The sequence below is a fragment of the Cyanistes caeruleus genome, chromosome 14 (assembly GCF_971803275.1).
Source record: "Cyanistes caeruleus chromosome 14, bCyaCae1.hap1.1, whole genome shotgun sequence".
Lineage (NCBI taxonomy): Eukaryota > Metazoa > Chordata > Aves > Passeriformes > Paridae > Cyanistes > Cyanistes caeruleus.
Window position 1 is genome coordinate 19,879,068 of NC_141714.1, and position 15,055 is coordinate 19,894,122.

Genomic DNA, 15,055 nt, shown 5'->3' on the forward strand with positions numbered 1-15,055 from the left:
TGCAGCAGCCGGGCTGTGGTCACTGCAGCAGCCGGGCCGTGGTCACTGCAGCAGCCGGGCCATGGTGACACTCAGCAGCCGGGCCGTGGTCACTGCAGGAGCCGGGCCGTGGTCACTGCAGGAGCCGGGCCGTGGTCACTGCAGCAGCCAGGCCGTGGTCACTGCAGGAGCCGGGCCGTGGTCACTGCAGCAGCCAGGCCGTGGTCACTGCAGCAGCCAGGCCATGGTGACCCTCAGCAGCCGGGCCGTGGTCACTGCAGGAGCCGGGCCATGGTGACACTCAGCAGCCGGGCCATGGTGACACTCAGCAGCCGGGCCGTGGTCACTGCAGCAGCCGGGCCGTGGTCACTGCAGCAGCCGGGCCGTGGTCACTGCAGGAGCCGGGCCGTGGTCACTGCAGGAGCCGGGCCATGGTGACACTCAGCAGCCGGGCCGTGGTCACTGCAGCAGCCGGGCCGTGGTGACACTCAGCAGCCGGGCCGTGGTGACTGCAGGAGCCGGGCCGTGGTGACTGCAGGAGCCGGGCCGTGGTGACTGCAGGAGCCGGGCCGTGGTCACTGCAGGAGCCGGGCCGTGGTCACTGCAGGAGCCGGGCCATGGTGACCCTCGGCAGCCAGGCCGTGGTCACTGCAGCAGCCAGGCCGTGGTCACTGCAGCTCTCACAGCTGCCCCAGCTGCAGATGTGCTCTCCACACCAGTTTGCCCTCAGAGCATCCCCATGGCCTCCCCTGGACTCTCTCCAGCATGTCCACATTTTTCTTACAAAGTATTTCAGTGGTGTCATACAACTCATTGGAGAGATTGATGCTTTATTTTTGAGCTTCCAGGTTACCTCTGTAGCTCAATTACAGCTTGTAATTTTTTACTGACAATATCAATAAATTTGTGCAAGATGGAGAAACAGTTTATTACAGCTGAGCATCTTGCCCTACATTCATAAAAGGACCTTAAAACAGTGTCCTAGTAGGGGATGTTCTTTTTTGTAGTTTATTTGCTTTTATTGTTTTTGCTGTTATCATATGCTCGGGCTTCAGAGACTTTGTTAGGTTTTGGTTACTGTGTTCCCTTAGTGGGCATTTTGTTTTTTTCTAAATATTTGTACTTTATGGCCTTTATGACCATCTGATGTGCTGTGTGGAATCAGTATTGTTTGGGATAAACACCCTTTATTTTGTCAGCTGCTATTAGTACGAGCTAACTAATTATTTATTCTTAAAGTGTATCCCATTTTTCTTCCTGATTTCTTAGTTTCTGTCTGAAGAATCTCCTTCACTCTAGATCTACATTATGTAACTCTGCTTTTTTTCTACCCAAGGTGTAGATTTTAATTCCAGTTTGAAATTTTCATTTGATCTCTCTCTCCCTGGGAAGAAAACTTCAAGAAAAACTCCAAGTTCTCGCAAGGTAAAAATTATTCATGAAATCTGAATCAGTTTTATACACAGAAAAACTGAAACTGCTCTGAAGTTTGGATTTGGAGATGGTCTCTTTATTTTCTTTTTTCTTTTTCCTCTTAAAAAAATCAAGCAAACCCAAACCCTCTTCTATCCATGTGGTTTAGTTGGATTAATCCAACACCTGAGCTCTATCTTGACTGATTTTCCAATATCCAGATACCAATTTCCTGTGTGTTATTCCCTGAGCTTATTTCTTACATAACAGAGGTGTGTATTAGGAAACATCCCCATCCTCAGATATTTCCCCTGTGGAAACTCTTCTCTGGCCTCTTCACTAATGAATTATTTTGCCAGTGTTTTCAGATTTTATGTAGCAGAGTAATTTCTGGGAAAATCTGGCTACCCATTCCGTGTTTTTTCCTGTTAAGGTTTGCTGCCCCAGGGTTCTCATAGGGAAGCCCATTTCATCCTTCCCCAAAGAGTTTCCTGGCTGGCACCAGGGGCTGGGCTCCTCCTGCCCCTGCAGGGCCCTTCCTGCAGCTCTTCCCAGTGCATCCCCTTTCTCTTCCAGATCGAAGTCATGCACGACTACCAGGAGAAGCGGAATTCCTTGCAGTATTTCATTTCAGACAGTGATGACAGCTTAGATATACTGAAAGGGTAAGCACTCACCCCATTTGCATGACCTAAACTGCTGTTCATTTCTGGCCAGTCCTTGCCCCATCCCTGTGCTCCTCCAGCCTGTCCCAGGTGTGGTCTCTTGTGCTTTTACCTCTTGGTTATTGATGATACCACACATATTTTGGGCTCCTTGGCCTGCACTGATCACCTGTGGGGCTTTTTATTGACATGAAAATAATACACTTCTATTTTTTTATTTTAGTCATGTCATAAATGAGCTTATAGAAACAGAGAGAGTGTATGTGGAGGAACTCTTCACTGTTTTGACGGTGAGTGACTTCTCCAGGTTGCTCGTTACTGTTCCCTGGTGACTACAAAAGGGCACCTGCCACTGTCAAACTGAGCAAAGGTGTGACAGGGCAGCCTTCCACCAGGCTGCCAGATCCCAGTCTAGTCAGAAATGCTCCAGTTTGCTCTTTAGGTTTTCTTTGTTGGAGGCATCTGCAGGAGCAGTTGGTGTCAGGATGAGCTTTTCATCAACAACAAAGGAGAATCCTTCTGTTTGTACACAAAAGCATTGTTAATTAGCCTTAGCAGGGCCTGTAAAATATACAAAAAGCTGTTTCTTTTTACCGTTCTCTAATTTCCTTTACCTTTAGGAAACAAAAGGAAACAGCTTGTGTTTTATCCTTGGGAGAATTCTGTCTCAATACTATGAAGTTCGTGACTGTATGAAGCACATTACTTTAGAAAGCAGATAATGATTTCTCATACTGTCATTTACACATTAGTACTTTATTCCAAAATAACTCTTGCTGATGGCCAAAACAAGTTGGTTGTTAAATAGCTCCCCCCTGTCACATTTCTCTCACCCAGGAGCAAGCAGGATATAAATCTGTTGGACTGCAGGTAGTTACACATAATTTCCCTGCACTGATTGGGTTTTTTGTTAAACCACTCTCTGTGATGAATCAGTTGGCAGGTACACAGATTTATGGCTGTGCACATTGAGTCTAGATAGAGAAAAATGGACAGATTGACTTCAGTATTCTGGAAATAGTATTTCCTTTAAAGAGGGAAGTCTGCTTGCTGGCCTTAAATAAAAATGACTAATTGTCCAGATACTTATCATCTATTGCATCCTTAATCAACTACAAAATGCCTGCTTAATACAAGGAATATTGATTCCAAGCACAGTGAGTGTGAGAGATTAGTTTGGAAAGGCAGAGGAGATGTGCTGTACATACTGAACACATTTGCTGCTCATGTAGAAGGGTCTCAGTCCTCGGAGAGCAGCAGGGCCAGCCTGAGCTGTGGCTGATGGCATTCCTGGGGGCTCTTTGCACTGCTGAGCTCTGCAGTGCCTCCTCCCTGCACTGCAGTCAGGAAATCTGCCATACCTGCTGCCCCGATGGGCTATTACTCTGGGGAGCTTTACACTCCTTCCTAGTTCCACCCAACAATTTGTATTTCAGTGTTGTCCCTTCCATCTCCTCCCCAATCTGGGAGCCTGGAAGTGATTTCAAGGGGCAAGAGGAGCCACAGAATCCAGAATTCTGAAGCATTGAGCAAGACCCTAGTGCTCAGCATGCCTTGTGCAAGGGCAAAAAGCCCATTGATTTTTGATTTGATCTCCAGCTGTGTCTGGTTTGTAGCTCACCTCTGGCACTGGTTCTGGTGAGGCTGTGTGGGACTGCACACACACCCTGCCACTGCCATGACCCACACAAGCACTCCTGTGCCTCCTCTCCTGCAGCCAGGCTGATTTGCCTTTGGAGAATTGGGAGCATCTCTGCAGTGCTGCCAGCCCCACGGGAGCTGTCCCACACCATTCCCTCTGGACCACAGCCCCGTGTGCCCAGGGACTGAAAGACAGGGATTTAGAGACCAAAAAACAGGGAGTAAAAGGGATGTTGCACTTGGAAACAAAGAGATCATATTGAAAATGTGTTCATGTCCCCTTTTAACCTGCCTTTGAGGAGATGGCAGCTGAGTGATGAGCCCTTTTTCACCTGGCAGGGCTACAGAGCTGAGATGGATAATCCTGCCATGCTCATGCTCCTGCCCCCCGTGCTGAGGAACAGGAAGGACGTGCTCTTCGGAAACATGCCCGAGATCTACGACTTCCACAACAAGTATGGTGCTGCTGTGTTCCCCTTTTATCACACTGATCCCTCAGAATGCTGGAATACCCAACCCTCACCTTGCTCACTGCTGCCTTTCTGTCCCTTCTCCCATCTCTTGCAGAATCTTCCTGCACAGTTTGGAAAACTGCCTGGGAGCACCGGAGAGAGTGGGATGTTGTTTCCTAGACAGGGTGGGTGAATCATTTTCATGTAGAAAGCAGGCTGAAGGTCAGCGTTTCTCCCTGTGTGTGGCACTCTGCAACACCTCGGTGATGCCGGTTGAGTGAGAGGCTCCTGCCCCTCAGGGCCAGCAGTGGCCATGTGTGGCCAGCAGAGATGGGGCAGAGCAGGCGCTGTGGGGCCTGCTGTGATCCCCAGCTGTGCTTTCCTCACTCAGACTCGCTCACTTCTGGGCATTAAAGCTGGCAGCAGAGCTGAAAGCACACGTGGTCTGGCACTGGCCTCGTTTGCTGCCCGGCAGGGCTGGGTCCCTGGGGGTGACTTGGCTCTTGGCTTGCCTTGCAGAGGGAGGATTTCCAGATGTATGAGAAGTACTGCCAGAACAAGCCCCGCTCCGAGTCCCTGTGGAGGCAGTGCTCCGAAAGCGCCTTCTTCCAGGTGAGCTGCTGCTTCTACCTGGACAGGCACCACTGGGGGACTTGTCCTAGATCCCCTCCTTGAGAAGCCACAGTTCTCCTGCATTTTGGTTGGTGTTGTGTAAAAAGCACCCTAAATTCTCACAAAAAGGGATGCTGGAGGTTCTGGTACCCCCAGAGTGCAGATCCACTCGTGTTATTCTGCAGGTTGTTATAATATTTCTTTAGTTGTAGGTACCATTCAACACTTTGACATGAAATCCTTGAAGTCCTCAAACCCCACGGTGGTGCTGTTGGAATAACTAACTACTTACAGATGGTGCAAAACTTGCTCTGAATTCTGTGTTCCAGGAATGCCAAAGAAAATTAGAACACAAACTGGGGCTGGATTCCTATCTGCTCAAACCAGTGCAGCGCCTGACAAAATACCAGTTACTTCTGAAGGTATTTCATGTTCTGCTTTCAAAGGGCACCAGCAGATAGATTAGATTGGTTTTATTTTTCAATTAAAGGTTACCTGTAAATCAGCACCAAGCTTTGGATGACATATTGCTTATCTTGGCCTCTCCTGAAGTGAATTTCAGTGAAGATGAATGTTCACATACCTGAAAAAGGAACAAGTGCTTTTACAGGCCATTTTTTAAGGACAGACTGTTTGAATCTGTTCAGAGATACAGAATTACAGAAGCATTTGTAAGAAAACCGAGCTGAAGTTGATCATGGGAATCTGATGAATGAAATATATTGTTGCATCTCTTCTCCTCGGGTGTTGATAGCACCTGTAATCTTTAATGCATTTATTCTTGTGCTCTCTATCTGAGGCAGGGCAGTGCTGTTATTCTCACTTTGGAAGGCAGGAATAACACTTGGGTAGTACCTTCTAGCCTCATGAATGAGTACACATGCAGCTGTAGGTGGGCACAGGAGATCTGAAATGAAACTAATTTTATCTCGGTGGTAAAATTCTGTCTTCCATTTACTGACTTGAAGGCTCTGGATGTTATAAATTCTGTTCCTTGTGTCTGCCAGTCTGAAGACAGTCATCTGCTGCAAGTTCATTTGAGGGCATATTGGCAGCTAATGAAAAACCCCAGCCTTATTTGCCATATCTTACCAGGCAGGAAAACGCAAGACAAAGGAATCAGAAGAATGTGATGCTGCTCTATGCTGACACCACCTTAAGGAAACACATTAAAAATAGGCCATCCCTCCTTGACCTGTTCCACGCCTCATACTGACTGTACTTTAGAGGGAGCCTTTTTTCCTTCTCCCTTTTTCAGTGACATGAAAAAAGAAACTCGGTGTAGGTCACTTCTGGGCACTGGAAACTTCAGGCAAGGTGGAAAAATCTGCTTTGTTCAAGTGCAAACACGTGCTCTCCTATTTCTATTTTCAGGAGCTGCTAAAGTACAGCACGAGCTGTGATGGAGTTCAGGAACTTCAAGAAGCTCTGGTTGCGATGCTGGATTTGCTGAAGTCAGTCAATGACTCCATGCATCAGATTTCAATCACAGGATACGATGTGAGTAGCTCTGAGCAATGAGAGCCCTTGCACAAGGCTGGGAGATGTTCTGGGAATGGATGGTGCCCAGAATGTGTGAGCTGAGTTCTAGCCCAGAGCAGCTTCCAAGGGAATGGGCTCAGGGAGCCCTCACAGGTGACAATCTTCCTTCTGATTCCAGGGCTTTGGGAATATCCAGAGCCACACAGTGCCCACACTTGCCACCTTGTGGTTTTCTGGAGTATTTTTCCAGTGTGCCCCTTTGTGTTCTCATGGCTGAGCTAATAACTCACCTGGGGTGTTTTCATAGCATTTCCCATTCAGTGCTTAGCAAACGACTCTGAGGCTGATTCTGAGCCTTTCCCATTGCAGTGGTTGTCTTTCCTAGGCTTTCAGGGAAGCTGCTGGCCCCAGGCCTGGCCTCCTGGAGAATTCCATCTTCTGAGACTCAGTTCAGGCTCAAATCTCACTTCCCTGTCCCAGAACTCTCAAAGTGCTCTTCCATAGGAGCTGGATGGTTTTCTGTTATTTTTAGTTCTTCCAGTTTCTGACTTTCTAGACTCACTGCAGCCCTGCATGAGACCTGTGCATGACCCCCCCTGGCACCAGGTCATCACTCCCAAAAGATCCTCTGATCCTTCTGGGAAGACCTATTCTTAGAGGGACGTGCCTTGGAACAGAGTCCCCTGTGTCCCATCATTGTTTGCAGAGTCCTCTTACATCTTAATTGACGTCTCTTTCTTCCTTTTTTGTTTGTCACGCTGTCCCCAGGGTGACCTGAGTGAACTGGGGAAGGTATTGATGCAGGGATCTTTCAGTGTTTGGACAGGACACCGAAAAGGGCCAACAAAAATGAAGGATCTGGCCAGGTTCAAGCCCATGCAGAGGCACCTGTTTCTGTATGAGAAAGCCTTGGTCTTCTGCAAGAAGCGAGAGGAGCACGGAGATGGATATGACAAAACCTCATCTTACAGCTTTAAGCACTTTCTGAAAGTAAGGAGTTTGTTTTTATTTATGAAAGTAAGGATGTTCTACACAGCCATGTACATTGCAGAGCAGGAACTGCAGAGCCAGGGGGGATTTTTTCCTCTGACATGGTGGCTCATCTGCTGCTGCTGAGGGCTGTGATGCCTCACAGGGATGTGCCATATCCATGGAAGGCTGTTGGTTGAGTGAACTCTGACCATATCCATGGAAGGCTGTTGGTTGAGTGAACTCTGAGGACCCCCAGAGCTGAGACAGCAGCTGGGAGAGCCCCTGGACTGGGAGTCAGGGCTGTGACTGTGCCAGGGAAATGGAGCTGTGGCAGTGCCAGGGATACAGATGTGCTGGTCTCCTGCTCCAGTCCATGTTCCAGGAGTGCCTGAGGCTGTGGAAGAGCACTGTGTCTTCCCCAGCCCACCTGGGAGAGCAGGGGGCTCCTCCTGGCCCAGGGAGGCCCCTAGGGCAGGCTCTGTTCTCCTGAGCCCTGTTTTCCACCCCCAGGAGGATGCAGGATTAACTCCTCTTCCTCCCCATTCCCCTCTCCTTTGGCAGGCTCCAACTGCAGCTGAAAGGACAATTGTCAGATGACAAGGGTAGCCTATGGCAAAATGTGAGGGATGTAAACAACTGTCCCAACCCTATAAATGCTAACTATTAGCAATAAAATTCCCAAAGTGCTGCTCTGAAAGAGGCACGCTGCATGTGATCAGCAGTTCTAATATCAGCATTTTCTCCTCAGTGCTCTGCCTTGTTCTTCTTGAAAAATGAAAACCCACAGGGGTATATTTTAGATTGGGAAAACTGAGAACCTGCAGGCAGAGCAGATCCCTGCTGCAGGTCCCTGCTCTCAGTGGGGTCTGGGGAGGGATTTGCCAGAAGTTGTCAGAAAACAGGGTAACAGCAGAGAAGTCTGTTCAGCTCTGGTGCATGTTACAAATGATGTAATAAAAGCAAGTCTCAGGCCATATGCTTTGGTACCCAGTGTTTTCCCCAAGAAGCATCATTTTCTTTCTGGAGAGCCTGTTTCCCCTGCAGTGCTTGTTTTACCATGCTTGCTTTCAAAAGGACTGAAGAGGTGCCAGGGGCAAGTGCAGCTCAGGGGAGAAAATCCCAGGCTCAGGAGTCCAGACAATGTGTCCACAGGTTTCCTTTGCCTCGAGAGGACTCATTTTCCAGTTGTTTGGTTTGACACAGAGGGTGGACTTAGAGAATCTGTGGATGTGAGAGGATTACATCTGCTCACCTATGTTTTGAGAATTGCTGTACTGAGGACAAAACCCTGTTTCTGGAGCTTGACATCTATTTGATTTGTAATCACAGACACTGATAGTGGAAAAGACCTCTGAGATCACTGAGTCCAACTGTTAAACCAGCACTGCCAAATCCACCACTAAACCACGTCCCTAAATATCAGGAAATTGTTTCTTTGCAGCAATGTATTTTGGGGATTCAGGATTGAAATGAGCTGTTGGGTAGATGCTGTGTAACAGATCATCCATAAAACAAACAAAAGAAACCCTCAGGATGATGTTTTGCATCCTGAGTGAAACGAGCAGTGGTAAATACCTCTTCAGGTGAGTCAGTGACCCAGAGGATGCCAGGTAGATCTGCCTGGTGCCAGGTGGAAGCTGATGCAGGTGAGCACCATCCCAGAGCTTTGCACTAACCCAGCTTTGGCTGCACTGCAGTGATCCAGCAGCTGACAGTAAATCCTGGGCAAGGAGAGGAAATGGAATTTTAAAATCCACTGACCTGAATGAACAGACCTTAAATCTGTCTCTTCCTGGCACTTGTTCTTTGCATCACCTTAGTAGATCATCTACAATTTCTAATATCTTGAAGCCTGGGCAGTTTTGTGGGAGCCTCTATAAATTGCCAAGGTAAACAAGAGACACAGAGCTGGGAATTGCAGTGCTGGGATGAGGTGCTCTCTAGGCTGCCCTTCCAAGAGCTTTCATCAATTTTAAGTTTTTATAAAATTAAAGCAGAGCCTCATCCAGCTTTCTGAAGGGGAAATGGCCTCAAGTTTTCCCAGGGGGGTTGAGTTGGCTACGAGGTGTGGCCAGGCACTGGCACAGCTGCCCAGGACAGAGGGGGTCCCCACCCTGGAGGGATTTAAAGGCACATGGATGTGGCACTTGGGGACAGCGGTTTGTGGTGGCCTCAGCAGGGCTGAGGGAATGGTTGGTCTCAGGTCTTTTCCAGCCTAAATGTTTCTATGATGTCAAGATCAGCTTGGTTGCTGCTCCCTGAGGCTGTTCATGTCCCTGCAAAGGGACATGTGAACACATGCACATGTGAAGCAGTTGGAACAGAACATTTGTCCATGGTACCTACTCTGTAAATCATCAAAGTCTTTCAGAACAAAAGCTCTGGGCACACACATATTATCAAGGAGGAACAGCAGTGTTGAGCAGATGTTATTGCTAAGGTTTTGTTTGTGTTTATAGTGGATTTGTCTAATCCAGTCTGCGTGAATAATTTATGATAGATGATACCTTTATTATTACATCTGTTCCAAAACATGCAAGTGAGATACCTGAGCTATTTTTGACCATCCTTTAATCAGTGAATAATTGCCAGCAAACGCTGCTTTAAGGGAGAGGATGGTTCATGTGGTATCAGGTATCACAGCAGTTTTCATGGCCTCACCAGGAGGGAGGTCAGGGGTCTCCTGTTGCTGAAGGTTTCTTGTCTCTAATCATGGCTTAAGCTTGGTTCAGGTGGGTCACATTGTGCAGATCCTGAAGGATTTGGGCCTTTGGTGTTTTCATCCAAACTATCAAAAGTAGTTGCTGGTAATGAGTAAAGCACAATTCAGCTTCAAGCCTGCACGTGTCCTGGAGGCCAGGCTTGGGGCAGCTCAGGCTGTACCCCAAAAATTAACCCTCCTTTTGGAAAGAAGGGCTCATTCTTCCTAGGGTGCTGTCACCACTGCAGGGATGGTCAGGGGCCAAAAGGCATTGAACTCAAACTCCTGAAGGAGCTAAGGGCTTCACAAATGGGTTTGAAGGATCACTGGCAAAGGGAAACAAAGAATTGAGTGAGTAAAGGATAATATGGCAGAAATAATGAATGTGGACAAATAACGTGTCATGTATTTATAAATCTTCATGTGCCAAATCTGAGAAATTCTTTGCTGAAAGAGGCAGCTGAGATGATGCTTCAGTTAGTTCCACTGATTCCCAAATGAAAACTTCCCAAAGGTCCATTGATTTGTTTTGGAAAGCTTATCCAAAATGCAGCTGATAGAAAGTCAGGAGGGATGAGACAGATAATGACTTTCAGTTGCTACTTAAATTAAAATTGTTGAAACATGTTAAAGTCAGTGAAAACAGGTCTAACTTGCTGTCAAAAGTTTGGATTCCTGGGGAAGAGGGAGCTTTGTGTTCTGTTTAATTTTTTGTTTGGATTTGCAGATGAATGCAGTTGGAATAACTGAGAATGTGAAAGGAGATCATCGGAAGTTTGAGATCTGGTACAGCGGGCGAGAAGAGGTGTATGTGGTGCAGGTTTGTAGCTTCAGAAATCTGGGGGTTTGCACATCCTCAGAGCAGAAGGAAGAAAATGTCTCACTGATCTTTATGGTTGTAGTGATAGCTCTACAATTTCCACTCTGCCTTGCCTGGGTGTGATGGGAATCATCAATTTTAAAAGATTGAGACTGTTTAAAATTTAGTAGTAGCTCTGGGAAAAAAAAAGGATTTCAGATAATTATGGCATAGAAAAGTAAGATTTTATTGCTACATTATAATGGATGACTCTTAATTCAAAATTCAGACAATTTTCTCTTCTTCCAGGCCCAAACAGTAGATCTGAAAATGGCATGGTTGAATGAAATAAGAAAAATTTTGTTCAAGCAGCAAGAGCTTATTAAAGGTACATTTGATCAATTTTTCTGTGACTGACTCTGAAGCAGAAGCTTTCCTATTGTCACATTGCTGATCCTCAAGTCCACTAATTCTCACTGGAGAATTGATTTTTAGGAGCCTGGTAGCAAAACTCTGGAGTGAGGCCTTACATTGCAGGGAAATAACATAACTTGGAGCAGTAAAAACAGGGTGCTCATGTGAAAATAGATCACAGAAGTATGTTTTTCTGGTTGTCATTACCTTGGGGATTATTTCACATTTGTTATCATAGGTTTAATTCAACAAGATACATAACAGATGACTAATTTTAAGCATATTATGGTCCTCAGTAGCATGCTCAGTGTTGGATTTGTGCTAACGTTCCTCCTTAATCATAACTAAGCCTGTCCTTTGCAGGAGTCCACAGGTTTTTCTCTGTTTTTCTCTGAACAGAAATCAGTAAGGTTGTACAAAAGGTCTAATTTTCAAGGTAATGCTTCAAGGGTGAGGGTTGCTATTAAAGAAATGTGTTTTGTCTGTGCTTGCCCTGGCAGCCGTGGAGAAGCAGCAGCCTGGCTCGTGCTCGGAGCTCCCGCTGTCCTCGCAGCTGGGTGACAGGTGAGTGCCCCCTGGGCAGGGGACAGCAGGGCTGTGCTGCTGGGGACAGGGGCTGTGAGGGGCACCCTGGAGCCTGGCAGCTCCTCTGCAGACAGAGACAGCAAAGCCAGGGCTCTAACTCAGGGGAGAGACACTGCAGCAACTCCCTTCCCTCTCCCAAAGAGATTGAGAACCGGGCACTAAGTCCTTACTCTTCCCAGAAACATTACAGTAAGAGGTACCAGTATTATTTCTGACCCTATTTAACAAAACCTTAGGGAGTTTGTGTGAAGTAAAGCCAAGATTTTTGTTATTTTTGTATCTGTTCAGGAAGCAGCAGAGAGCCTCCATCAGCTCCGAAGAGAACGACTCGGAGCGCACCAGCCCGGTGATGCTGGACAGTGGGCTGGTGTCCCCCCAGAACAAGCCCCACAGAAGTATGGCCCCTTCCCTCCCTCTGGGGCCCTCCTGTGGCTCTGGGCTCCAGGCTGAGCCCCACGCTCTCTTGCAGGCTGGCCAGGAATGTCCCAGTCGCTGGAAATCTGCGAGGGGCTGGAGGAGTGGTCGGGCCACCAGTACCTCTCCAACTGCTCGGACACCGAGGAGGAGGACGGGAACCAGCTGGTGGGTGCAGCTGAGATAACCTCAGAGCCTGGGGGGTCTCACCCTGCCGTGTTCTCCTTACTGGATCATGGCTGTGTCTTGTCCGAGTCTCTCAGAATTTCCATATCTCGGTTTGGGGAATGAGAAGGTGTCCCAGCTACAGTTTCTTGAAATAATTTTAGTTAAGGTAGCTGGTAGGGCTCTGTCACCTTCCCTGCAGCAGTCAGAAATCACAGCTGCATGATATGAAATGCAGCTAAATAAGTTAAGTTTTTCTCTCTACCACAGTCTCCAGGAAAATACAAAGCCCTTGCAGACTGCAAGAGGAGAGGATCAGAGGACCTGCTGGTGAAAAACGGGGATGAAATTCAGCTCTTGCATGAAGATGGTGAGGGACAGTGGTAGGTATTTTAGGATTACTTTGCCTTATCTGTAAGGTTTGCAGGGCAGTCCCTTGAAATGTCCCTTGCCTGGGGATACACTCCGTGCTCTGAGCTTCAGATCATTCCAGAAAGCTGGAGAATTCATTCTCTTGCCAACATTAGGTGCCATCCATGCTGGCTTGGCCTGGGGAAACAAGTCAGGGCTTCCCTTGCCACGGGTCCCTGTGTGAGCTGGGTTTTACCAACACCTCCACAGCCCCTCTTGCCATGCTCTTCCCACTTCAGATGGTGCTTCCCTTTGCCCAGCTCAGCTCCAGCCTTTGTTCCTCTGAGCTTATTAACAGCCACAGGGAGTAATTACCAGGCATTTTCCTCCCTCAGCCAGCTGTAGGAGTGTTTCCTGGGGTGGCTGCAGACTCTGTTGTGTGTGAACACAACAAGAGAACTCCTCAGAGCTGCTGCTCTGCTGGTGGCTGGGAGCATCCCCTGGGAACACCCCTGAGGCTGCTGCCCCTTGGACCAGCAGTGTCCTTGTCTGGAGGGGCAGCATGGCCCTCAGATTTACAGCAAGTTGGCTGAGGTTTCTGGCTCTTTCCAGGATGGTTCTGAGCAGCTCTCATCAGCCAGCCCATGGTAGGAGGGAGCCCAGTGTGCTAAAGCCCCGTCTGGGGTGTGGGAAGGGTGATGTTAGCAGGAGCCTGTGAATGCACAGATGTCAATGCCCTGTGCAGGATTCCTGGCTGACAGCTACAGCCTTGCACTTCAAGGGAAATCAGACTAGGATAAAATAGAATATTTCAATTGCAAGGGATCTGCAAGGACCATCTGGTCCCACAGCATTTTGAAAAATTCAGTTTGTTGTTAGCAAAAGCAGATGCAAAGCATCTCAGGTTTGCTGCAAGTTCACCTCTCCTGGGGGCTTCAGACAGTGCCAGTCAAAGATTTCTCACACTAAGCTTTTTTGTTAGCACAAATTTCACTACATGAGTGAGACAAAGGGTTGTCACGAGTATGAGCATGAGTATTTCCAGCTGCCTAAATCTTGGTTTGAATTTGCTTATTGTACCCTGACTGGAAATCATCCCACCAGACTCAAGAGCAGAGGAGTGAGAAGAATAATTGCCCTTGACTCCTTCAGTAGCCAGTTTTCCTCAGCTGTTCTCTCTGGAGGTCTCAGGCAGAATGACTTGACAGGGAGTCCTGTTCTTCATTGTCCAAAGAGGTGTAGGTTTTTAATTAGGTTCCTAAATTTAGGTGGGAAGAATACTTTAAATGTATGGCCAGGTCCTGTTAAAATGCTTCCCTGCTTTGAACAAATTGTTTGCACCCCCAGCTGTGTAGAATGTGCCCTCACCAAACTGCTTCTGGCTTGGTTGGCTTCTGTTCCTAATGCTGTTGTCATTCCAAGGTTGGTGAAAAACCTAAACAGAAGAAAAGAAGGCTGGATTCCTGTCCACAGTCTGCAGATAGTAGTCGGTGACTGCAGATTTCGGAATGCCAAAGTTGCAGGTATTTGATAGCACGCCTAGCAGAAATATTTCATATCTCAAATCAGGTCTTTTTTAAGCCATTGGCATTACACTTGATGTACTAAATCTGGCTGCATCTGCCTCTGCTGGAAAAATAGAAAAGCGAGCAGCTATTCCAAAAAGCCTGCAAAAGTAGTAAATTAAGCTTTTTGTTTGTTTCTTTTTTTAACACTCTAAGACGTTTCTGAGACTTTAGGCACTAGTAAATTAAAACCAAGCATTTAAAAACATAGATTTCATTGCAAGAGCACTGGGTAGAAGACCGGGGAGAAGAGACGGAGTCTGACCAGGGATCCCCGGGACTGTTTTGCCTCCTCACTGCTGTAGCTCAAACCCCGTGTGAACAGGAGGTACCTAAGCAAAATCCCCTCCTGCTGCAAAAGACATCGTGGCCTGACCCCAGCACTAAAGGCAATACTTCCTCCTTGCTGCCTCACTCCTGCCCTCACTGCTGCCTGCTGGTTAATCCATCCTTAGATAAAGTTTATAACAAACAGGTTTCCAGGTTTCAGCCAAAGGCTTAGAGGCTCCAAACCCATATTTCTCATTTTCTAGCTGTACCTGTACATAGAAATAGATAGGGAAGCATAAGAGATGACACAAGAAAATGCCTTAAGAGCAGCCTGTTGCCCTTGCCACAGCATCACCACAACCATTGTTGCCTCATCACCATGCTGTCCTCTGCAGATGGGAGACCAGGGTTGGAGATGGAACAGCTCAGGAAGCCCACATAGACTTAACCCATTAAAAAAAAATAAAAAATAGTAGTTATGACTGTATGAAGCAAATTTTGCAAGGAGATTTCTCTTTAAATACTTCTTTTGTGTCAGTATCTATTATTTTGATGAATGTGAAGGAAGCCATCTG

The 15,055-nt window shown here is 47.3% G+C and overlaps 1 protein-coding gene across 4 annotated transcripts in view; it reads left to right on the plus strand.

The window, feature by feature from the left end:
• Positions 1-15,055, plus strand: part of MCF2 (MCF.2 cell line derived transforming sequence) — a 56,924-nt gene that overhangs the window by 35,816 nt on the left and 6,053 nt on the right. For 2 of the 4 annotated variants that reach the window (XM_086850928.1, XM_086850931.1), the window contains 17 exons: positions 1,316-1,404; positions 1,969-2,057; positions 2,281-2,347; positions 4,038-4,153; positions 4,266-4,335; positions 4,670-4,762; positions 5,092-5,184; positions 6,137-6,262; positions 7,013-7,234; positions 10,645-10,737; positions 11,026-11,104; positions 11,631-11,694; positions 12,004-12,110; positions 12,185-12,297; positions 12,565-12,677; positions 14,068-14,168; positions 14,422-14,976. In XM_086850928.1, the coding sequence (XP_086707054.1) occupies positions 1,316-1,404; positions 1,969-2,057; positions 2,281-2,347; positions 4,038-4,153; positions 4,266-4,335; positions 4,670-4,762; positions 5,092-5,184; positions 6,137-6,262; positions 7,013-7,234; positions 10,645-10,737; positions 11,026-11,104; positions 11,631-11,694; positions 12,004-12,110; positions 12,185-12,297; positions 12,565-12,677; positions 14,068-14,168; positions 14,422-14,474 (1,688 nt within the window). In that variant the 3' untranslated portion in view covers positions 14,475-14,976. Of the gene's footprint in view, positions 1-1,315; positions 1,405-1,968; positions 2,058-2,280; positions 2,348-4,037; positions 4,154-4,265; positions 4,336-4,669; positions 4,763-5,091; positions 5,185-6,136; positions 6,263-7,012; positions 7,235-10,644; positions 10,738-11,025; positions 11,105-11,630; positions 11,695-12,003; positions 12,111-12,184; positions 12,298-12,564; positions 12,678-14,067; positions 14,169-14,421; positions 14,977-15,055 lie in introns of those variants that run through there. The other 2 variants (XM_086850930.1, XM_086850929.1) reach the window with 2 other exon arrangements.